At 42.6% G+C, this 25,521-nt stretch overlaps 1 protein-coding gene across 7 annotated transcripts in view; it reads left to right on the top strand.

Moving 5' to 3' along the window:
- The window catches only part of abcc3 (ATP-binding cassette, sub-family C (CFTR/MRP), member 3), a 77,700-nt gene that overhangs the window by 40,633 nt on the left and 11,546 nt on the right, over positions 1-25,521 (top strand). For 2 of the 7 annotated variants that reach the window (XM_047378048.1, XM_047378053.1), the window contains exons 7-23: positions 495-626; positions 12,164-12,415; positions 14,280-14,457; positions 14,596-14,757; positions 14,869-14,961; positions 15,110-15,313; positions 16,336-16,482; positions 16,568-16,655; positions 16,864-16,930; positions 17,019-17,145; positions 18,446-18,622; positions 19,622-19,789; positions 20,109-20,292; positions 20,397-20,505; positions 20,633-20,789; positions 21,650-21,857; positions 24,499-24,812. In XM_047378048.1, coding sequence (XP_047234004.1) covers positions 495-626; positions 12,164-12,415; positions 14,280-14,457; positions 14,596-14,757; positions 14,869-14,961; positions 15,110-15,313; positions 16,336-16,482; positions 16,568-16,655; positions 16,864-16,930; positions 17,019-17,145; positions 18,446-18,622; positions 19,622-19,789; positions 20,109-20,292; positions 20,397-20,505; positions 20,633-20,789; positions 21,650-21,857; positions 24,499-24,812 — 2,767 coding nt within the window. Of the gene's footprint in view, positions 1-494; positions 627-12,163; positions 12,416-14,279; positions 14,458-14,595; positions 14,758-14,868; positions 14,962-15,109; positions 15,314-16,335; positions 16,483-16,567; positions 16,656-16,863; positions 16,931-17,018; positions 17,146-18,445; positions 18,623-19,621; positions 19,790-20,108; positions 20,293-20,396; positions 20,506-20,632; positions 20,790-21,649; positions 21,858-22,220; positions 22,532-24,460; positions 24,813-25,521 lie in introns of those variants that run through there. The other 5 variants (XM_047378052.1, XM_047378051.1, XM_047378049.1 and 2 more) reach the window with 5 other exon arrangements.

Raw genomic sequence — 25,521 nt, 5'->3', positions numbered from 1 at the left:
GAGGAGGGGCGGTGGTCTGTTGTTCTAGGGTTAATGCAGTAGCAGAAAACGTAGATCGCTTCAGCACTTTCTCTTGCATCTTATTAAAAATAATAGTAATTAATAATAATTTAGACTTTATTGATCTCACATTGGAGAAATTATCCTCTGCATTTAACCCATCCCTTAGGGAGCAGTGGGCAGCGCCTGGGGAGCTTTCAGGGGCTTAGGGTCATGCTCAGGGACCAAGAGTAGCAGGTTTTGGGATTTGAACCAGGGTACTTGTGGACTCTGTCACCACTAGAAGGAATTCACTCTAAGCCGATAGAGCAGCTTTTAAAAAAGCAGCTTTTTCAGACCTTAGTAACCTTAGAGTCAGCAGCTTACACCTAATCTGAAGTTAAGATTTTGGTCCTAGAGTCGATTACTGCAAAAAAGATTACAAGTGAAAACACTTGTAATATGGAATTACATTATGTACTAGACTGAATTCAGCTGCTGTTTCTCTCTTCCAGGTTGGCCATCAAAGGGTACAAAATGCCCCTTGAAGCCAAAGACCTATGGTCTCTAAACCAGCGCGACAGCTCTGAGAAGATGGTGCCTAAACTTCTGAAGGAGTGGGAGAAGGAGCAAGACAAGGCCAGGAGGTATGAGTAATAAAGCTACAGAGGGGAGGGACTGGTGTTGATATCTAGAACATAATGTGCTTTCATTCAGTCTTTGTTACTCATTAAAAAGGCTATTTGCCAAAAATAAAAAATTCTGGATAAAGACTTGCTCAATCGAATGGGTCTGTTACAGACTTACCGTATTTTACTCCTAAAACTACCTTTAGATATTTATATAGAGACGTTCATGATAGAGGCCATTCTCCTTGGACCTTCTATAGGTTGTAAAGCTAAAACTAAAAACTTAAATAAGTTTATTTGGTCTTCATGATAGACCAACACAAAGTAGCCCATAATTATGAACTTGAAGGAAAACTTGGTTTTATTTTTTTTATTTTTACACACATCAGAAAAATGTGGCAGCGTTTGTATTCTCTGCTCTTTACTCAAATATCCTTAGGGTGTATTCACACTTGCCACTTTTGGTCAGCTTTAAATGGACCAGAGTTCGTTTCCCCCCTTGGTCCGGACCTTTTGTGCAGGTGTGAATACACTCAAGCGAACCCTGGTCCGGACCAAACAACCGGACCGAGACCCACTTTTTGAGGTGGTCTCGGTCCGCTTCCAAACGGACTCTGGTGCGGTTCGCTTATGGTCTGAATACAAACCGGCCCCGATCCGAACCAACTACAAAAACCGTACGTCTCTTTGGACATAAAAAGCCACCGTAGCCGGTAGCAAAGGTGTGTGTTGTAAGGTAATAATACCTGATAAGCTGTGTGTTGCTTAGCAACACTACTGGCTTGTTGCACGTAGAGAACGTCGACGTTCAGCACGTATTCTCTGACGGGGTTCCAACCTTATAAATGGAACGTCTCAAAGTCTGTGTTGAATGAGCTGCTCTTCACCCTCACAATAATATTGCAGCTGTAATAACGGCACAAATATGCAGAACAGAGGTGCTGCACGCAGCACGTCTACAGCTGTTTTCTTAAATTTCCAGGTCTGTCCTCTGTCCCGCCGCCGTCATTTCTGTCCAATGGGAACAATGATCGTCACCCGCGTGGCTTCGTTTACAAGTAATAGTTCACTTGCAAAAAGTACTATGTGAAAACAAACCACACCAAATGAAAAAAATAAAGTTCCCTTTTGGTCCGGACCAAACAAGCGGACTAAAGGACTTTCCTGGTGTGAATACACCCTAAAAGTCACCTCATTAGTAAATGGAGTCCAACTGTTTGTAATGTAATCTCAGTATAGATCCAAGTGTTTTCATCAGTAAACCAACAGCATCATGAAGACCAAGGGGCACATCAGACAAGTCAGGGAGAAATTGGAGAGAAAAAGCAAAGTTTATAAAATCTGGCCTCTATGGATACCACAACCAAATGCACTGAGATGGCAGTACAACTCTTTAAACATACCACAGTAACAACATAGAGAAACATGGAGGTGACAGCATCATCCTGTGGGAAGGCTTTTTATCAGTGGGGACAGGGAAACTGGGCAGAGTTGATTGGAAGGTGGATGGTGCTAAACACAGGAAAACCCTGGAAATAAAACATTTTAGTGGCTACAAAAGACTGGGGTGGAGGTCCACCTTCCAGCAGGACATACAATCTGCAATGGAACGGTTCAAATTAAAGAATATTTATCTGTTTAAATGGCCCATCCAAAGGCCAAACCTAAATTCAGCTGGATTAAAAATTTGCTATTCACAGATGCTCTCCATTCAATCTGACTAATCTTAAGCAAATTTGCAATCTCAAACTGTAAGGATAAAGTGTGAAATATGATTTTTTTTCCCCCTCTACTTACCTAATGTGGCCTCTTTTCTCATCTAGCAAGGGCAGCGCCTGTGAGTGGGCAGCAAAGCCTCGGTGACCCGTCCCCCCATTGTCTTGTGTCATGATGTATGTTTGGATGGGTTGTACTGGAATTCTAATTTCCCCTCGGGGATCAATAAAGTATCTTTGAATTGAATTGAATTGTAAAGAAGAATGGAACAGTTTTTTCTACTTGGTGTTGTTCCATCACTTTAATTACTAAAAAATACATTAAAGTTTTTGGTCTAATGTGAAAAGGTTAGGATAAGTTCAAGGAGTGTGAATACTTTTGCAGGGTACGTACGTTTGGTCTGTTTTACCTTTTAAAACTGATTAAAATCAGAACATTGTGAAGCAAAATTTGCTTGCTTTCTTGTGAGACCACAGAAAAGAGAGGATGTCGTCTTAGTGGGCGGGGTTCTTTGTGTGCATGCTCTTTGAGGTGCCCCACTTTTGCACATGTGAAACTTTGAACGTGCTTTATGTTACCCATGCAGTGAGATGGTTTCCTCTAATACGTAAATCTGCTTCCAGCACACTGACTTATGTGATTTAAAAAGAAAACGCAAAGTTAAAAAAGGGTGTTAAAAACATCCCTGCAGATCATTTGATATGTTCCTGATTGTTGTTGCTGCTTCTATTTGTTCTGAATGTTTATCCATTTATAAAGTCATTAGACAGAAACTTGGTTTCAGCTACCTGAACTAATTGGCTTTCTTAGGTTGCCTGGAGCAGAATTTTATTACCACTTTATTACACTAAAAAAAACGGTGTAACAAGTATCCTGAACTCTGGCCTCCAACAGGCTGTTTCTGTGCTACTGCTTTCCTGTCTGTAACAATAAGGACTGAGATTAACTTGTAAAATGATACAGCAAAGGTGTTTTGGTTGTTTCACTGCAGCTGTACAAACCAGTTTGTATTCAGCTGAATTTCAATGGTAAACTTTAGTTACCAGTTATTTGACAAATGGAGGGTTTCTGCACTATAAACTTGTGTTAGGATAGACCTGTTACGATTACATGAATACTTGTGTTCCTGAAAAGCTGAATCATTTCCTGTAGCGTAGTTCACTGCCTCACCTCCTGCTGAGGGATTTAATAGTCTCTACTAGTTGAAAGAAGGCAGTTCATAAGACAGGACATTTGTTCAAGTTTTGGTCCCGCTGAGTGTTGCTACTTGCATGCTGGTACAAAGCATCCAGCTCATCCTCAGGCAGTAATACCTAGTGAAAGTGTTGGACACAACTTCTCATTCAAAGAGTTTTCTTTATTTTCATGACTGAATATTGTAGCTTCACACTGAAGGCATCAAAACTATGAATTAACACATGTGGAATTATATACTGAACAAAAAATGTGAAACAACTGAAAATATGTCTTATATTCAAGGTTCTCCAAAGTAGTCACCTTTTGCTTTGATTACTGCTCCAAACGCTCTTGGCATTCTGTTGATGAGCTTCAAGAGGTAGTCACCTGAAATGGTTAACAGTCTTGAAGGAGTTCCCACAGATGCTTAGAACTTGATGGCCCTTTTGCCTTCACTCTGCGGTCCAGCTCACCCCAAACCATCTCGATTGGGTTCAGATCCGGTGACTGTGGAGGCCAGGTCATCTGGCGCAGCACCCCATCACTCTCCTTCTTGGTCAAATAGCCCTTACACAGCCTGGAGGTGTGTTTGGGGTCATTGTCCTGTTGAAAAATAAATGATGGTCCAACTAAACGCAAACCAGATGGAATAGCATGCCGCTGCAAGATGCTGTGGTAGCCATGCTGGTTCAGTATGCCTTCAATTTTGAATAAATCCCCAACAGTGTCACCAGCAAAGCACCCCCACACCATCACACCTCCTCCTCCATGCTTCACGGTGGGAATCAGGCATGTAGAGTCAATTCAATTCAAAAATACTTTATTAATCCCAAAGAGAAATTAAATGTTGCTGTAGCTCATATTATGAAGGTTTCCTCAAAGAGCCGTTGTCGATGCTGATGGCTGTGGGCAGGAAAGATCTCCTGTAGCGCTCCGTCTCACAGCACATCTGAAGAAGCCTCTGACTGAAGACACTCTGTTGTTGTAAAACAGTCTCATGAAGAGGAGGCTCAGGGTTCACCATAATGTTCTTCATTTTATGAAGAATCCTTCTTTCCACAATGATCTCCAGAGGAGTCCCCAGAACAGAGCCAGCCTTCTTTATCAGCTTGTTGAGCTTTTTTAAGTCCCTGGCTCTGATGCTGCTTCCCCAGCAGATGATGGCAGAAGAGATCACACTTTCCACAACAGACTTATAGAAGATATGCAGCATCTTGCTGCAAACACCAAAGGACCTAAGCTTCCTCAAGAAGTACAGTCTGCTCTGTCCCTTCTTGTAGACGGCTTCACAGTTGCATTTCCACTCTAGTCTGTTGTCCAGGTGAACACCAAGGTATTTATACTCCTCCACCACCTCCACTTCTTCTCCCATGATAGAAATAGTTTTTGACTTATTCCTGTTTCTCTTAAAATCTACAATCATCTTCTTTGTTTTAGTCACGTTCAAAATGAGATGATTGTTTCCACACCATGCCACAAAGCGGTCCACCACCTTCCTGTACTCAGCTTCTTGTCCATCTCTGATCCACCCCACAACTGCAAAATCATCCGAGTATTTCTGCAAATGACAGGAGTCTGTCTTGTACTGGAAGTCTGAGGTGTACAGAGTGAAAAGGAATGGTGAGAGTACAGTCCCCTGTGGTGCTCCTGTGCTGCTGACTACCTGGTTAGACTCATAACCCTTCAGTCTCACAAACTGGTCTGTTTGTCAGGTAGTCTTTGATCCATGAGATTGTTGATGCCTCCACCTGAGTCTTCTGGAGTTTCTGACAAAGCAAATCAGGTTGGATTGTATTAAATGCACTGGAGAAATCAAAGAACATGATCCTCACAGTGCTGCTGGCTTTGTCCAGATGACAGTGGGTTTGTTGAAGCAGGTGTATGATGGCATCTTCAACTCCAACTCCACAGTGATAAGCAAACTGAAGGGGGTCCTGATGGTTTACTGTTTGTTTACTCAGGTGGGCCAACAGGAGTCTCTCTAGGACCTTCATGATGTGGGATGTCAGGGCAACAGGTCTATAGTCATTGAGGACTGATGGGTGAGTTTTATTTGGTACCGGAACAAGACAGGAGGTCTTCCATAACACCGGAACCTTCTTCTGGACCAGGCTAAGGTTGAAGAGGTGCTGCAGAATCTAACAGAGCTGCTCTGCACAGGCCTTCAGGACTCTAGGTCTGACATGATCTGGACCTGCAGCCTTATTCCGATTCAGTCTCTCCAGTTGCATCTTCACTTGACTTCTTGAGACTCACAGGTGGAAGGTGGAGGCAAAGGAAGCATCAGCATGTTCTGATATGGTTGAAGGCAAACATGTAGAAGCAGAAGGGTCTAGGGCTAAGGTGGAAGATAAAAAATTTGAGGTGCTACTGGACAGCTGTGGGTCCTGTGGGTCAAAGGAGGGTGGAATGTCTGTTTGGCTGTGAGCAGGAGAGGAGGATGCGAAGCTTGTTTCTAAACTGAACCTATTGAAGAATGTGTTCAGTTCATTGGCTCTGTCCAGACATCCATCGGTCTGATCATCCTTCTGCTTGAAGCCTGTGATCTTCTTCATCCCTGTCCACACATCTCTGATATTGTTTTACTGGAGCTTGCTCTCCAGCTTCTTCTTGTACACCTCCTTGCTGTCTCTTATATTGACTTTAAGTTGCTTCTGTAAACTCCTCAATAATTCTGTCTCCCTCTCTGAAGGCTCTTTTTGTCTTGTTAAGCAGGCCCTTCAGGTCACTGGTGATCCAAGGTTTGTTATTGGGGAAGCATCTCACGGTTTTGGTGGGGATGACATTATCCACACAGAAGTTTATATAGTCGGTTACACACTCAGTCATGGCGTTGATGTCCTCTTCATGTGGCTGGCACAGTGCGTCCCAGTCTGTAGCCTCAAAGCAACCTTGCAGAGCTTCTTCAGCTGTGACCATTTTCTCACAGTCCTCTTTATTACAGGTTGCCTCTGAACAAGGGTCTTATATTTCGAGCAGAGAAAAACAAGATTGGGATCTGATTTGCCTAGAGGAGGTCTTGCTCTAGAGATGTATGAGTCCTTGACATTTGCATAAAACAAATCCAATGTTTTTTTTTCTCTGGTAGAGCAGCTGACAAACTGTTGAAACGCTGGAAGCGTAGCAGAGAGTGAAGCATGGTTAAAATCACCAGAATTGCCACAAAAGCATTGGGGTTTTGTGTCTGTAGCTTAGTAACAACTGAGCTGATGGCATCACATCAACAGCGGAAGGTGGAACGTAAACTGTTGCCAAATTAACACTGGTGAACTCTCCGGGTAAATAATATGGATGAAAACTTACTGCCAACAGTTCAATATCTGGACTGCAGAAATGACACTTCACAGTTACATGTCCTGGATTACACCATCTGTTGTTCACAAGTACTGCCAGTCCACCTCCTTTACATTTGCCGCTCCTCTTTGAATCTCTGTTTGCTTGTATGGTTAAAAAGCCCGGCAGAGAGACGCTGGAGTCGAGGATATGATCCTGCAGCCATGTCTCAGTAAAACACATAATACTGCATGCCCGGTACTCTTGGCTGGGTCCTTTGTAGGGCTTGGAGTTCATCCAAATTGTTTCCCAACGATCTCACATTGCCCATCATAATCAACGGAAGAGATGGTTTGAACTTCCTCCTTCTCTCTGTTCTCTTAGCTCCTGCTCTGCATCCACGGTGTCTCCTTTTCAACTCATCAGGGATTTGGGGTTGTAGTTGAAGTATTATTTGAGCTTTTAAGATATTAATCAGCTGCTCCCGGTTGTAAGAAACAACCCCGTTGACATGGCAATACATCATAACAAATGTCCAAAAATAGAAAGTAGTAGGAAAAATCCTCCAAGCTGCACAGCATCTGACACCGGAGAGGACAGTTGTCCCAAAAAAAAAAAAAAAAAGAATCAAAAGTAACAGAGCTACTCCAACCTGCTGCCACCTTGAGCGGCGCAATTCTATAATTTTTGCCATCCGAAGAAGTCCATCCGTTCACCTCTTCTGCGCCGCACAAAGACACGGTGGTGGGAACCAAAGATCTCAAACTTGGACTCATCAGGCCAAAGCACAGATTTCCACTGGTCTAATGTCCATTCCTTGTGTTCTTTAGCCCAAACATGTCTCTTCTGCTTGCTGCCTGTCCTCAGCAGTGGTTTCCTAGCAGCTATTTTACCATGAAGGCCTGATTCACACAGTCTCCTCTTAACAGTTGTTCTAGCGATGTATCTGCTGCTAGAACTCTGTGGCATTGACCTGTTCTCTAATCTGAGCTGCTGTTAACCTGTGATTTCTGAGGCTGGTGACTCGGATGAACTTATCGTCCGCAGCAGAGGTGACTCTTGGTCTTCCTTTCCTGGGGCGGTCCTCATGTGAGCCAGTTTCTTTGTAGCGCTTGATGGTTTTTGCGACTGCTCTTGGGGACACTTTCAAAGTTTTCCCAATTGTTCGGACTGACTGACCTTCATTTCTTAAAGTAATGATGGCCACTCGTTTTTCTTTACTTAGGTGCTTTTTTCTTGCCATAATACAAATTCTAACAGTATATTCAGTAGGACTATCAGCTGTGTACTGTATCCACCTCCTGCACAACACAACTGATGGTCCCAACCCCATTTATAAGGCTTGAAATCCCACTTATTAAACTTGACAGGGCACACCTGTGAAGTGAAAACCATTTCAGGTGACTACCTCTTGAAGCTCATCAACAGAATGCCAAGAGTGTGCGGAGCAGTAATCAAAGCAAAAGGTGGCTACTTTGAAGAACCTAGAAAATAAGACATATTTTCAGTTGTTTCACACTTTTTTGTGTGGTATATAATTCCACATGTGTTAATTCATAGTTTTGATGCCTTCAGTGTGAATCTACAATATTCATAGTCATGAAAATAAAGACAACTCTTTGAATGAGAAGGTGTGTCCAAACGTTTGGTCTGTACTGTATATTTGTATATTTTCGGCTCAGTTCTCTCTTCACCACAACGGCACAGCGTCCCCATTACTGCGGCAGCTACACCGATCCGTCTGTCGATCTCCCGCTCCATTCTCCCCTCCCTTGTGAACAAGACCCCAAGATACTTGAACTCCTCCACTTGAGGCAGGAACTCCCCTCCAACTTGAAGAGGACAAGTGACCCTTCTCCGGTCGAGAACCATGGCCTTGGACTTGGAGGAGCTGATCTCCATCCCAGCCGCTTCACAGTCCGATATGAACCGCCCCAGCACATGCTGTAGGTCTTGGCTAGAGGGGGCCAGCAGGACCATGTCATCTGCAAAAAGAAGAGACAAAATCCACTGGTTCCCAAACCAGACCCCCTCTGGCCCTTGGCTGCGCCTCGAAATCCTGTCTATAAAAGTTATGAACAGGACCGGTGACAAAGGGCAGCCCTGCCGGAGTCCAACATGCACCGGGAAGAATTCCGGCAATGCAGACCAAACTCCTGCTCCCCTTGTACAGAGACCAGATGGCCCCTAATAAAGGGCCCCAGACTCCATACAGGGCACCACGAGGGACACAGTCGAATGCCTTCTCTGGGTCCACAAAACACATGTGGACTGGTTGGCCAAACTCCAATGAACCCTTGAGTATCCTGCAGAGGGTATAGAGCCACACTGCTCCTGAAGCCGAGGTTCAACTATCGGACGGACTCTCCTCTCCAATACCCTGGCGTAGGCCTTACCAGGGAGCCTGAGGAGTGTGATCCCCCTATAGTTGGAACACACCCTGTGGTGACCCTTCTTATGAAGGGGGGCCACAATCACAGATTGCCAGTCCAGAGGCAATGTTGAAGAGGCGCGTCAACCATGACACCCCCACAACATCCAAAGACTTGAGGTACTCAGGGTGGATCTCATCCACCCCCGAAGCCTTGCCACCATGGAGCTTTTTAACTAACTCGGTGACTTCAGCCTGGGTGATGAAAGAGTCCAATCCCGAGTCCCCAGCTTCTGCTTCCACCAGGGAATTCATGACGGCGGGATTGAGGAGATCCTCAAAGTACTCCTTCCACTGCCCGATAATGTCCCCAGTCGAGGTCAGCAGCTCCCCACCCACACTGTAAACTGTGTTGGCGAAGCACTGCTTCCCCCTCCTGAGGCGCCGGACGGTTTGCCAGAATCGTTTCGAGGCCAACTGGTAGTCCTTCTCCATGGCCTCACCGAACTCCCCACAGGCCCGAGTTTTGCCTCTGCCACAGCCCGGGCTACGGCACACTTGGCCTGATGGTACCTGTCAGCCGCCTCAGGAATCCCACAAGCAAACCACAGCCGATAGGACTCCTTCTTCAGCTTGACAGCATCCCTTACTGCCGGTGTCCTCCACCGGGTTTGGGAATTGCCGCCACGACAGGCACCACAGTCCTTACGGCCACAGCTACGGGTAGCAGCATCAACAATAGATGCGGAGGACATGGTCCACTCATACTCTATGTCTTCAACATCCCTTGGAATCTGGTCAAAGCTCTCCCGGAGGTGGGAGTTTAATACATCCCTTGCCAAGGACTCCGCCAGACTTTCCCAGCAGACCCTCACTATGCGCTTGGGCCTGCCAAATCTGTCTGGCTTTCTCCTACTCCAGCAGATCCAAGTCACCACCAGGTGGTGATCAGTGCACAGCTCAGCCCCTCTCTTCACCCGAGTGTCCAAAATATGCGTTCGAAGGTCTGACGACACAACAACAAAGTCAATCATTGACCTCCTTCCTAGGGTGTCCTGGTACCAAGTGCACTGATGAACACCCTTATGCTTGAACATGGTGTTCATTATGGACAATCCGTGAACACAAAAGTCCAATAATGAAACACCGCTTGGATTCAGATCAGGGAGTCCATTTCTCCCAATCATGCCTCTCTATGTGTCACTGTCATTTCCCACGTGGGCGTTGAAGTCCCCCAGCAGAATAATTGAGTCCCCTGGAGGGACATTATCCAGCGCCCCTGACAGGGATGCCAAGAAGGCCGGGTACTCCGCACTACCACTCGGCCTGTAGGCTGAAACGACAGTCAGAGACCTGTCCCCAACCCGAAGGAGCCCACCGTCTCTCCCCGTAGGCCACTCCAGAGTAGAAGAGAGTCCAGCTCCAGGAGATGTATTCCAGAGCCCACGGTGTGCATGGAGGTGAGCCCAACTATTTCTAGTTGATATCTCTCGACCTCCCGCACAAGCTCAGGCTCCTTCCCCCTCCAGCGAGGTGCCTTTCCATGTCCATAGAGCCAGCCTAAGCATCCAGAGATCGAGCTGCCGAGGTCTCCACCTTCGTCCGCTGCCCAATCCTCTTTGCACTGGTCCCTCATGGTTCCCCCTGCAGATGGTGAGCCTATTGGGGGATGGTCTCACGTCTCTCGTTCGGGCTTGGCCCGGCCGGGTCATGAAGGTGTCTTGAACCGCTCGTTGTCTGATCCGTCACCTAGATTCTGTTTGCCATGGGAGACCCTACCAGGGGCATTTAAGCCCCAGACAACATAGCCTCGAGGATCATTCGAGCACTCAAACCCCTCCACCACTTTAAGGTGGCGACACAAGGAGGGAGTGATATGTGTACGTATGTGTACACACACACACACACATATATATATATATATATATATATATATATATGTGTGTGTATTTCTCTTCCATTTCGACACCATGAAAAATCGACCACAGCACAAACATTTTTTTTTTCTCTGCTTCAGCTAAACAGCACACAATCCTGCGCTGCGTCACTATCACATGCCCATAACAAATACCACATGGCCAACCCCCTTTGGCTAATCACATGCAAACACAGACTTAAGATCTAGGATCATGCCAATATGTGAAAAAATTAATGTAGATGGAAGTAGTGATACAGACCAGGTACAGAGAGCAAAGGCGAGAGGGATTCAATTCCAAGTGTGGTGGAAAAATATAAAAAAATTAGTCATAACAATAAAATAATATAATATAATATAAAATAATATATTATAACCTTTATTTTTGCCTGTATATGTTTGATCTGCTTGCTGTTGTTCAGCATTTGGTTGTTCATTTATAGGTTTGATTTCAAGGTTAATTCATAGTAACTCTTGTGTTTTTGTTAATGATTTTTTTTGCAAAAAAAGTATAAAAATTTTTTTTTTGTGAACTCACTGAATCAAACATTTCTTAGCAAACACACAACCCATCCTTGAATGCTAAATTAGGCTAAAATCGAAGACTGGGTGATTCTAAATGGTGTCATTTGAGAGCCACCAGAGCTCTCAAATGACTCCAGCTAGGAAACAGCCAGACTTTATGTATGATTCTTCTTCTGTTTCCATTCCTGTGTAAATTGATGACCTCTACTGCCAAAGAGGGAGACTGCAGGAAGAGTGGTGCCACCATGTTGACATCACAACTCGTTTGATCGAGTATATGCTGGCATCGACATGCTATTTCTGTTGTCGATTACAATTACTTTCAATTGTGTCTTACATGAGTAATTCAGCTGAATTACATATGTCTATGTATTAAACCTGGTGGATAGATGAAGCATTGGGAGATTAAACTCTGTGATTGTTAAAATGATTAATGATAGAATAGACGAGACTAAACCTGTACTTCTTTTACCTGAGGTAACCATGTTCTAAACTGTATGTGTGTCACAGCAACTTGATCAACATATGACGCCTATTTTGACATTTCCATTAACGTTTTTTTTATTTCTACCCCTCCAGCAGCGAACAGAATATGACCAGCCAGGCAGTATATGCTAAGCCCCAACCATCGACCACCAACCACGTCTCAGGAGGAACTGGGGGAAATGAAAGCAGCCCAGAGGAAGTGGAGGTGCTGCTGTCCAAAGCAGCTCCCCATCCGCCATCCTTCCTCCGTGCCCTCATCAAAGCTTTTGGTCCCTACTTCCTGATTGGCTCAGTCTTTAAGCTCCTGCAGGATGTCATCACCTTCGTCAACCCTCAGCTGCTCAGGTAAAGAGTGTCCCTTAGCACGCTGTCTGTGCTGCAGTGCCTTGGCAAACAAAGCTGCCTTTGTTTTAGTGTTGCAAACGCTAATGGTTTTTTCCAAAACATTCTTTGCATGTTGTGTTTGCATCTATCCAAAGTAGGGTTGCTTTCTTTTAAGTAAATAGGTAAATAGGTTTCCACTTAAAGCCTTAAATGGCCCAGGGTGAAAATTTGGTGAGTAAAATGTTCTGTGAAAACCTTATCTCCAAGTTTCAGTCTGATAAGATATCACAACAGGTGGACCACAAATTTCCTTTCATGCCTTTTATCATGTGACTAGATTCTTAACTAATACTGATCATATCGGTTCTGTGTCGCACGGACAGAAAGTTTAAAACTGCCACAAGACTTAATTAGAATTTCAAGATGTGATGTGCAAATGTAAATCTCCGTACATACCATAAAAACCTCTCTGCTAGGGAAAGATAAATGTCATGATATACTGGAAGTGGATAATTCTGTGTGCTGATGTATTTAATATATTATGTAAGACAAATTCAAGATGACTTCTAGTTATCTTTTAGTCTTTTATAGTTTTTAACCCACATATTCTTGGGCCCAGTCAGGACTATTAAGTATATTATCTGTGTTTAAATCTCACCTGCTTAGACAACTCAAACAACTATTGCTCCTTTTCCACTGGCTTGATTTAGCCTGGCTCCACTACACTTGGCTCACTTTGCGAGCGTTTCCATCACTGTTTTTTTCCGTACAGGTACCTACTTTTTTGGTCCCTGCTTCTGAGCAGGTATGACGGGTGCTGAGTAGGGACTACATGTGACGTGAAGAAACTGATGTTCACTGATTGGCCGTGGGAGCAGGAAAAATGAGAAGGTTTTCGCTGAGGTAGTGCACGGAAAAGTTAATATAACTCAAAAGCTCCTATAATAATTGGGCCAGAATGGCCAAAGTGGGTCAAATTTAATTTTCCGATTTACAAATCATGAACTATGCCTGAAGGCTGAAAGAAAAGAAATGAGTACACCATGTCAGCTTTCTGAATTACATGCAGGTGGAGCGCCGTATTTAATAACTACTTTAACCAGCTGATCACACATAAAATAAGCTGTTCAGATGCACAAACATTTCCCCCAAAACACACAAAACAATACCACCCTGAAACAGATTTTTTTGGAAATGTTTTCACAGTCCTTAAGCAAACCACAACCTGCAGGAAGAGGGAGCAGGCGGAGAGCAGCTGCCCGTACTCAGACTGGCTGCATTGGGTCAAACGGGAGGAAGTCTACGCTGAATCCACGGAGCACAAATATCCAATATCCAACCTATAACTAACTTCACTGTGGTCAAAAGTCCGCAGTTTTGCGCTTTAAAGTCCTTGTTATTGCCTTGGCTGAGACAAAGAACTTCTTCATAAAGCCCAAAACTGTTACTTCTTCAGGCAAACTGTGGAGCTTCACCAGTCCAGACAGCTGTCTCTCCTCTCTGCTTCTACTGCCAGACAACCCCCTCCAATGTCACACATTTTTCCTTGAAAAATCAGATGAAAAAGTAAAAGTATGGCTGGTACTTAGGAGTTTTTAGGTTGGCTATGAAAAAACTTTGGTGACAAGCACTGCACATGGTCTGCAATCTGTTGAAAGCACAGAAGTAGAACGCTAAAAGAAAAAATGAAACGGCACTGTTTAAGCATCAATAAAGTCTTGGCCTTTTAAACTGACTACCAAGCTACAGGTAAAACCTTTTCAAACTATCCAAAAGGTTAGTCTTTTGACGAGGGACAGATTATTGTATCCGAAGGAACAGTTTTCTGCACCATCAAGAACTTAAAGGTGTCGGTAACTACCAGATAACTATTTTCCTTTTCTAGAATGTTGATCTCCTTCACCAAACAGAAGGATGTTCCTGATTGGTGGGGTTACACGCTGGCCTTCCTCATGTTCGTCACAGCTCTGCTGCAAACCCTCATCCTCCACCACCACTTTCAGTACTGTTTCGTCACTGGCATGAACGTCCGGACAGCTCTCATAGGAGCCATCTACAGAAAGGTACACGTCCAACAGGAACATTGTCCTTTTCTCACAGAGTGGACAACGCAGCAGCTTTAATAAGAATAGTTTTTTTGCTTAAAACAATATTAGTTTTAATATAGTGTTTTTTTCCCCTGCCACTTCATTTGTCTTCAGGCCCTGGTGATAACTAATGCTGCCAAGCGTTCATCTACAGTGGGAGAAATAGTAAATTTGATGTCTGTTGATGCGCAAAGGTTCATGGATCTCACCACGTTCCTCAACATGCTGTGGTCTGCTCCTCTGCAAATTATGCTGGCGCTGTTTTTCCTCTGGCAGGTACATAACACAAACATTATAGCAGATTTCCCTGTGAGCCACAATGAGGAAGGCTACTCAAGGTAAAAATCAATGCACTATGAAATGTAATATTTATTTAATATTTTACAGAACCTTGGTCCATCTGTGCTCGCTGGAGTGGCTGTCATGGTCATGCTGATCCCCATTAATGCCTTCATTGCCATGAAGACACGAGCCTATCAGGTATAGACAGTGAGCTGTTCAGAAAACCCAAATGCTTTTATTACTCAGTAATTCCAAATGGTATAATGTGAATCCCCATTAGACTACAAAACAGAAAACAAGATCATTGACATCCACAATAAAAAAAATGCCTTTTTGTCATCCTCAGGTGGAGCAGATGCAGCACAAGGACGCTCGTATCAAGCTAATGAATGAGATCCTTAACGGCATCAAAGTCCTCAAGCTGTACGCCTGGGAGAACTCCTTCAAAGATAAGGTTCTGGCCATTCGGCAGAAAGAACTTGACGTCCTTCGAAAGACAGCCTACCTGGGAGCGCTCTCCACAATGGCCTGGACCAGTGCCCCTTTCCTTGTAAGCACTTAAGGTTTTGCTATTAGCTACTAGTTAACAGTGGAAAAAAAATGAAAATCTCAAAGACCATTGCAGTTATTCAGTCTTGAAAGGGGTTTTCCACTTTAAATCAGTACAGTCTTACGAAGTACATTTGCAAAGGAGACAAAAGACATTTAGCATGTCAAATAATCTAAGGAATTATCATCATTGCTTGGCCTAAAATTTGTGAAGCTGGTGCAGCTTTCCATCATGGCAGCTGAAAGATACCTTTATAGTATTAAGCTAATCTTAAATGCTAATCGCATAGATACATTTGCTGAAAGCCTGTTTACTGGCTGTAAAGTAAGACAAGTTCATTTATACACAACCATTCGTGCTCAAGGTAATTCAAAGGGGTTTACAGGAAAATAAAAGAATAAGGAAAATTACAGAAAGAAAGAAAGAAAATAGCCACAATAGACATGATAAAAAAAATTAATAAAATATTTGACCTTTATAGAAAAGCCACAGTAGATGCTAACGTTTTCAGTACGGACTTAAAGGAGACAATAGTTTCTGCACATCTCAGGTTTTTAGGGAGTTTGTTCCAAATCTAAGGATCATAGATGGTCCCCTTGTTTAGTTCTGGTCCTTGGGAATGCTGAATGGACAGGTCTTTGCTGACCTGATGTGTCATTTGACAAACGAGTCTGATTGTATTTAGGTAAAAGACCATTTAGTGCTTTATAAACCTATAACAAAAGTGCAGCAATTTAAGGAGTGGTGTGATTGGTATTTTACAGATGCCAGTAAATATACAGTTAAAATAATCCAACCTACTGCAAATAAAAGCCTGAAGTGTAGGTATGACTATAATCTGGGCTAAGGATAGGTAATTAAATACTGAATAAAAATGTCATCTTTGACTGAAAGTAGAAACTTGTGCCCTGAAGGCTTGATTTAGAGACAAGTAAAAATGTGCTTACATAAAGCTTATTGATGCATTAACATGGTGTAATAATGGGCCTTGATGTCTTGCTGTTTTACCCATGTGTCTCCAGGTTGCCTTGACGACCTTTGCTGTGTATGTCACTGTGGATGAGAACAATGTGCTGGATGCAGAGAAGGCCTTTGTGTCACTTTCACTTTTCAACATCCTTAGATTTCCTCTGAACATGCTGCCCCAAGTGATCAGCGGCCTCGTCCAGGTGTTATTTCTTTTTCCGTACTTGTCTTCCCATCCTCCCTGTGTTTGTTCTTCAGCTTTATGTCCGTGTTTATCCTGCTTCTCAGGCCAGCGTCTCACTCAAGCGAATCCAAAATTTCCTGAGTAATGATGAGTTGGACCCAAGCTCAGTGGACAGAAAGAACACCAGCTCCGGTAAAATAAAGCTCTGTCTCTATTTGCATGTTTTAAAGGGCATTGTCAGGGTTTCTTTTGAGTTCTTTAAAAATCCTATTGCAAAGTCACGTCGCCTTTCTCCTAGTGACTCTGAACCTAGAGAGCAGTAAGATGACAGGTTTTCTCATCTGTCATCAGTTCAAAAACTGTTGAAAACAAAGTATTTTATCATGTTGTTGCTCAACAGAGTTTGCAGTCTCAGTAATCAGTGGGAAATTCACGTGGGCCAAAGAAGATCAACCAGTTCTGAACAAGTATGCCATGTTTAGCTACAAATATATGAGTTCACACATATTGTGTTTGTATTCCTTTGTCTCTGACATGTTTGCTGTCTGTTGCTAGCATCAATGTGATGGTGCCGCAGGGCTCCCTGGTGGCTGTCGTGGGCCATGTAGGCTGTGGGAAGTCCTCCCTGATCTCTGCAATGCTGGGTGATATGGAGAAAGTGGAAGGGGAAGTTTCTGTCCGGGTATGACTTCATTTGGATATTTTTTTTCCCTTGCTTGCTCCTTTTCTTAAACTACGGATGACCCTGCTGAAGGCTGTCAGGCCTTTTCTAAACATTTGCTGCAAACAAGTGGCTCACTGTTGGAAAGCTTAACATTTTGTAAATTGATTGAAAAAAAACCATTTAGGATTAATGTGACCAGAAGAATTTTATTTTTAATTTAAACATTTTACACCCCCAATGAAATATTTCATACCTTCCCACAGATTGCTGTTGGATAATCCTAGAAACCCAGTAGCTTGGAAGTATTCTATTATTCCATCACTGTCTGGATTGACTCATCCACAAAACAGAACAGGTCCAGACTGGAACAAACAATTAGGTCCACAGAGAGAATCACCAGGGCTGACCTTCCCTCCATCCAGGACCTGTACAGGTCTAGGTTTAGGATAAGGGCAGCTAACATCTCTGCAGACCCCAAAGATCCTGATCAGCAGAGGTTTTTTCCTTGAAACACTCCCATGGAGGCCATTTTGGTACTGGCATTTTCATATTGCAGAATCATGAACACTGACCTTGACTGAGGCAAGTGAACCCTGCAGCCCCTTGGTTGTTGTTCTGGGTTATTTTGTGACCTCCTGGAAAAGGTGTTTTGTAGTAACCTTTGTAGAACTGCCACTGCTGGGAAAATTCCCCACTTTTACATGTTTTCTCCATTTGTGGATGAAAGCTCCCTGTAGTTTACTCGAGTCACAAAACCTTAGCAACGCCTTTGTAACGCTTTCCAGGCTAATAGATGTCAATGGGTGTGGTTAGTGACAAATTCATGAGTTAAAAATGGGGGCAGTTACATTTTCACAATAACTAATATAAATGAAATCATCAAAAAAAAGCACGTGTTGTATTTACTGAGGTTCTTTGTCTGATCCTGAAATGTGTTTAATGATCTGGGGAAAAAAAAGCAAAATAAAAAAAAAAACTATTAGAAATCTGTAGTTTTTTTTTAGCTAAAGTTAAAGGTTTTCTAAAGGGTCAGCATTTTTGACAATTACAAATTGGTCAAAATTAATTAGACAGATAAAAAACAGTGAAGCTTTGATCTTCTGACTTGTCCTTGAGGCAACTATTCCAGGTTGTCATTTTGTTTAGGCTTCATAGTGACAAGTTTCCAGGCATGGAGTTTTTCCTCAGTGCTCTCGCACTACATAAACTTTGAAGCAATCACAAATTATTTATGTTTTTGCACCCATCTGGAATGTGAACATTACATACATGTTGGACACCAAAAGGAGAACTAACAGTTATCTGAATTTATCCTCAGGGGTCAGTGGCTTACGTTCCCCAGCAGGCCTGGATACAAAATGCCACCCTGCGGGACAACATTCTTTTCGGACGGAGCTTCAAGGAGCATAAATACCGCCGTGTGCTGGATGCCTGTGCCTTAACACCAGATCTAGAAGTGCTGCCCGGGGGAGACATGACAGAGATCGGAGAGAAGGTTGAAAACCAGATATTAACAACCACATATGTACTTTTGGGGGGGTTCATGTCATTGGCAAACGCATAGCAGTGTGTAATTGTGAAGTAGAAGGAAAAAAGATGCATGATTTTCAAAGATTTAAAATATTTTAAAAAATAAATTCTGAAACATTTGGTGTGTATTTGTATTCAGCAACCCTGAGAACCACCTTTTGCTGCAATTAAAGCTGCAAGCCACAGATTCTCAATTGGATTTAGGTCTGGACTTTGACTTGACACACATGACTCTTTCATTGTAGCCCTATTACAAGTCTTTTGCGGCCTCTAATAGGTTTTCTTCCAGGATTGTCCTGTATTTAACTTGATCTTCTCTGATTTGCTGGTTTGTCTCTGCTGAAAAAATGCTCCCCACACCATGATGCTGCCACCACCATGTGTCCCCATAGGGATGGTCTATTCAAGTTAATGCATGTAGTCACAAAACATTCAATCTGAACCTTCTTTTACATGTTTACTGCTTTTACTACATAACTTGTGCAAAAGGGACTACTCATGGCTTTCTACAGTAGCTTTTGCCCTTGTCACTTTGCCATTAAGGCCTATTAACTAGGTAATTTCTTGAGTTCAATTGGTTGCACAGGATTTTCTTGAGGAGAATCATAGTAAAAAGGTCTGCAAACATCCAATCTGATTGAGGTATTTGGACAGAAAATTGGCTAAAGGTTCAGTCTCTAGACATGCAAAGCTGGTATAGACATTGCGCCCAAAAGACTAGTTTATGTAATTGCAGAGAAAGGTGGTTGTGCAAGGTGGTCTGAATAGCAATTACCATCATTTTCCTTGCACTTCATATTTATGCACAACTGGTGTTGGTTTGTCACATAGAATCCCCGTATTAAATATTTAAGTTTGTGGTTCTAAATGGGAAAACGAGTTTGTTTTTACTTATTTCTAGGACCCTTATAAAAATGTCCCTGGTTGCCATAGTGATAAATGATGACACAATTTTGTCCTGCAGGGCATTAACCTCTCCGGCGGTCAGAGACAGAGGGTGAGTTTGGCTCGAGCTCTGTACAGTCAGGCAGATGTCTACCTGCTGGATGACCCGCTCTCTGCAGTGGACGCCCATGTGTCCAAACACATCTTTGACAACCTTATCGGTCCTGAGGGTGTTTTGAAAGGCAAGGTGAGGAAATTCTCACTGATTCAAATCCCCACAGTCCTCAGACACATCTCACAAAGCTGCTTAAATGACCATAGTGTCTCAGCCTTGTTTTGGATGAGGAAGTTGAATTTTATAGTTTTCCCAGTAAGGAAGTCACATAAGGTCTTATCAGTAAATGGATCATTGTGTTGTAAATATAGTGTTGAGCTTCTGATAAGAGTCAATTTTCTGATGGGAAACTGTGCTGAAGAGCCTTACCAAACTTGGGTTGTAATAAAAGGTGTGTCCTTGGGTTTGTTTTCTTTATTGGTATTGATTCATTTTCTTTGTTTGATCAAAGACTCGCATCCTGGTGACTCACGGCATCAGCTTCCTGCCTCAGGTGGACAATATAGTGGTGATGGTAGAAGGCAGGGTCTCGGAGATGGGCTCCTATCAGGAACTGCTCAAACAGAATGGAGCCTTCGCAGAGTTTCTCAGGAACTACGCTCTGGAAGACGTCATAGAGGAGGACGAGGCCCTTGGTTGAGCAACACTTTTTCCTCTTCCTGTCAATCCCTTCTGAGACTAACGATTATTTTTGTTAGTTTCAAACAGTCTCATTGTGTTTGTCCCAATGGTTTCACAGATGAGTTAATAGAAGATGAGTTATTCCCTGATGACGTCCTTAGCAACCACCACACAGACATGGTGGATAATGAACCCACTATCAATGAAGCCAAGAAAAGTTTTATGAGGTTCGAGAAATTAAAAATAATATAACATGTTAGATAATATTCCTAAACCTGCATTCCCATCCTGTTGGAAACAAATAGCATTTCTTTGTCCACTGGGATAAATTTATTGGCCGCTGTCATTTTCCAGACAAATCAGCATTCGGTCGGGAGACAGCGAGATCTTCAGATACCGCTCAGTCAGGAGGCACGGCTGCAGCCAGAGGAGGCATCCAGAGCCTCAGGAGAAGAAGAAACCCCTGGAGGTGGAAAAACTCATCCAGACAGAGACGGCAGAAACAGGACGGGTCAGTTGAGAACCCTCTGGTTCTATCTGTTCTTTTTTTTTTCAGCTTCATCATTTTTTAAAGTGAAAGCTGAGAGTTTCCCTTTTAAGTCACTAGTCTTTAACTTTGCAAAAAAAAAACTGTTGCAGTTAATTGTTATAGCATTTTTGTGCTCAGGTGTTATTTCTTTATTTTTTGTGTAAAAAGCCTGTTGATTGAATGATGAATTGCAGGTACATCTGTAATACGCTTTGGATTAAGGATATCCCGATCCAATGCTAAGTATCAGATTGTGATCCTGATCAGTGTTGGATGGAGTCCCTAACTTTCAAGCTTTCCTCACCCCCAGCAGGCTGCAATTTAACTGCCTTGGCCAGTTTGATCAAATCTTTGTCTATATTTAGGCACAGACATTTTTTATAAGCCATCAAGTTCACAAAAAATTGTTTTTTATCCATTATGACAGTCCCTTCCTTTCTGTGCTGCTCTGTGACCCAAACAGCTGCCGGTGTAAGGGGAAGCTGAGCAGAGAGCAGCTGAAACACTAGTCATTAATTGTTATGACATTCAAAGAATAGGGCTAAATTTATGAAAGACAATAATGTTAAGTTTTGTCCACACATTTTTAATAAAGACCGCATAAACATATGTTACAGGCTGAATAATTGATTCATTTAATTTGTTTAATGTTTTTTGTACTAGTTTTTAATGTTTTTATTGTCATTGTTTGAAGTACTGTCTGTCCTTGTTGTCTTGCAGCTTTGTCCCCCTGTCTAAGACAAATTTCTCTCACGGGAGACAAATTAATTATCTATCTTATCTTTTTACCTAATAAAAGAATGATGTTGCTGAGATTTGACTGAACCCTTGCTCTTACACAGGTAAAAACCAAAGTGTTTCTGGAGTATGCGAAGGCAGTAGGACTTGTGCTATCGGTGATCATTTGCTTGCTGTACGGATGCCAGAGTGCTGCTGCTATCGGAGCGAACATCTGGCTTAGCCAGTGGACCAACGACGCTTCGACAAATCAGACCAAGGAAAATGTTGACATGAGGGTGGGGGTGTACGCAGCACTGGGCATTGCACAAGGTAAGAAATTACACACTGATTATCTCAGTGAACTCTTATCAAAGCGTCTTAAACATCTGGAAATACTCAGTGGACAAACTGTTCTTTCTCATTATTTGTCATAAATAATCATGAGTCTAGCCACTTTTAGTTTATGGTGCTGTGTTCCACTTCAACCCACACAGCTTCTTTGTGCTGGAAAATTAATCTGAACTGGTTTGATTTGCAGGTAGTTTGCTTTTTTTGTGCAGAGGTTTTATTATGCTCACCGAAAGCAGGACCAGTTAAAGTCAATTCTTCATACTGCCAGTGTCCACCTTACACCTTCATTAAACAAAAACCTTTTATTTCTTCTCCCTCTCCTTTGGTTTAACCCCTTCCCAGGTATCCTGGTCATGATCTCTTCCTTCACTCTAGCCATGGGGAACATCGGTGCAGCCAAAAAGCTGCACTTTAACGTTCTCATCAACAAACTTCACACACCCCAGTCTTTCTTTGACACCACACCCATAGGACGCATCATCAACCGCTTCTCCAAAGACATCTACGTGATAGACGAGGCGCTGCCGTCCACTGTGCTCATGTTCCTCGGCACCTTCTTCGTTTCCCTTTCCACCATTATTGTTATCATTAGCAGCACGCCCATTTTTACTGTTGCCATTGCACCCTTGGCTTTCATTTACGTCTTTGTCCAGGTACGCTTGGGCAGGAGATTCTCTATTCTGTGTGCCATAAAGTGTTGTTTCTTCCTCTTTGCAAATATCTGACTCCTTCTGGAGTGGCACGCAGCTTGCATGTTTGGTGCAACAGATTTTCTAACCTTCCAGTTATGGCTTTTGTTTCCCTCAGCATGTGATGTCGATGATGAGCGCCTCATGCTGCTGCTAATTTTTATCCTTTTTTGCTACTGGATTTACTGTGCTCTCTCCTGCAGCCAATACACTTCCTACCCAGCCTACAGTGTGCTGCCACACACACACACCCACACCATGCACATGTCTCATTAACCCTACAAGGGAAAAGACACTGTTAAAGTCATAGAAATTTTCTTAAACAGCTCACTACTGCCCTCTGGTAGTGGATCAGTGATGATACAACTCAGTTTAAAGTAATGCCTGTGTAAAGTAGGCCGGTATTAATAATATTAGGGTGTCCAGGTTTGTTGTCAGGGTTGCATCAGTGATATGCTTGCTGTTGCTATGATGTTGCGCAATGTTTAGGTTATTGCCATGGAAACTTAGAGCACCTTAGTTCTCAGATGGCCTAAGACCATCTGGTTGGGTTGATAAGGAGGGTGTATGACATCTTCTCATATCTCTCTTTTCAGACCATCTTGAATCATTCTTTTGAAAGATTTTTAGATAACAGCTTTTAGATAACACGTTTTAAAGATTTGTTTTTGTTCTAAGCAATGAATCTGTAACCTTTTTATATAGGCTTGTTGTGCACAGTGTCACAGAGTTACGTTTTTCATAATTTAAAATGCATTGCATTAATAATAATAATAATAATAAAAATCCATTCCTGCACTTCAGACCAACAACACATTTCAAAATTGCTCCAATAGTAAAAGCTGACCGGTTTTAAAGGGGTAGATTGTTTGGGATACTCTTCGGACATTATAATCAGTCAATAACTTTTTTAGTGTCTGAATGAGCATCAGTTTAGGTAAATTCAGAATAATTTCTTTCTTGGGAGCTGCTAAACTACTTATCAACAAACCTCACTGGTCCACTGCTTCTTTGACACAACACCATTGTTATCGTTTTCTCCAAGGACACATAGAAGTGTCATTTTAATGATTTCAACACTGTATTACTCTGTCTTCCGACTGTTACTCTAGCCAGGTGTGCTCATGCTTGTGCTTGCCATACATCTTTATACATCTATAAGGAACAATGTTGAGACTGCAAACCTACAGTGTCTACAGATTCAGTTAAACAAATGTGGGTTCCATGAACCACCTGTTGGATTAAGACAAAGATGCTGATGGCTCTTAGCTTTTCCAGAGAACCTTAATTTAAAAAAATATTCCTTTTAAGACATTAAAACAACAACAACAAAAAATCAAGAAACTCCCTTCTGGTCCTCAAAGACCTGAATTGCAGAAAATGTTTTTTTATTTATTTATGCTAATACAAAAAGAGGGGGGTTGAATTTATGGATCTGTAGCAGAATAAAGGTCAGTCTAAGAATGACTTTTGCATCCCACTCCTTTTTTAACAATTCAAACATGTTATTACAGATGTTTGGACATATTAATGATGGATGAGTTATGTAATTTGTAAAGATACCCGTAAGCGGGTGGATTATAAAGTAAATGTTTCTGCCTCAATTAACCTCTGTCAACACTCCTCAGTTCATTTATAATCAACAAGTAACATTGATTTACCGAAATAGTGGATATTCTCAGTCATAAGGTTCTCATGCAGGGGCAAAAATGTCTCAGAAAAATGAAGAACCTACATAACAGCCACCTTTTCACAAGGCAGAAGGACTGTGCCAAATAAAAATCTAATTGAACTTCTTTCTCGCTTTATCAGGTGTCAATAAGCTTCTTTTGATTTGAGGAAAATCAATGTTTCGGCAGAGAATTGGAACAGGTCCTTATCCATTTAACGCAGGTGTTGTTGTGTTGTCCTCTCCTCCCCCCCTCTCACAGGTGTGCTCATTTTGGTTAACTGCCTGTTATGCCGAGCCTACAGTATGCTGCGGGCGGCCAAGCTCACACACCGCAACATGCTGCAGGGGGTCCTGCGAGCTCCGCAGGCCTTCTTCGAGAGCACCCCAACTGGACGGTTACTGAACCGCTTCAGCAAAGACGTCGATGCTATAGACTCCCACATCCCAGATAATATTGACATATGGATGCGCACTTTCTGGTACACACTGAATGTGCTGCTCATATGCTCTGCCCTCACCCCAATGTTCCTCATAGTCATAGCCCCGTTAATGGTGTTCTATTGGTGCGTTCAGGTAAATAGGAAACAAGTGTGCTAACTCATAAATGCAACATGCATGGGTGTGAGTGTTGTTGAGCGAGTGTGGTGTAGACTGCTGTATGTGCTTGAGGCATTAATCATTACTGTTCTAGTGTTTTAGGGCGACTGTGATTTGACTTGTTTTGCTAGTTTGTAGTCGTAGTAGCTTTACATGTAGCAGCTCCGAAGGTAGAGTGGGAGCTCTAGTTAGCAGCAACCTTTGCTTGGGCTGTTTACAGCAGTTGATCTTATTTTACTTGCAGCAAAACATGTCAGGTCCATTAGCTGATAAAGTTGAAATTTTGGAGTTTAATTTTAATTCATCGACAGTAAATTGTTCAAAGCAGGTCTTCTTTGTAAGGCAGAAATAAATTCACTGATCATCTTTGAGCCTAACATCAAAGGCCTGTTGTTTAAAGGTTATCATTTTTATAATAATTTTAACAGCTTTTCTTTTTCAGTTACATTTGAGGTTACCGTAGTTGTATTAATTTTGATGACATTAGGTTATGAAACACCTAATTAGAGTATCTATGTTTAACACAGCGGTTGCCCAAAAAGAAAGTTTGTAACTGGAGAAATTTTCTTTGTGAGCAGTAGGCTAGGCCACCCCTCCCGGGAAGGTAAACCACTCTGTGGCAAACCCAGTCTGTTTGTAATTTGATAGTGGTGAATGTGACATTTGTGACAAGATTCGTTATTCA

Source organism: Girardinichthys multiradiatus, chromosome 10 (assembly GCF_021462225.1).
Source record: "Girardinichthys multiradiatus isolate DD_20200921_A chromosome 10, DD_fGirMul_XY1, whole genome shotgun sequence".
Lineage (NCBI taxonomy): Eukaryota > Metazoa > Chordata > Actinopteri > Cyprinodontiformes > Goodeidae > Girardinichthys > Girardinichthys multiradiatus.
Note: the sequence above shows the minus strand (reverse complement) of the source record. Positions and strands in the feature narration are given on the sequence as shown.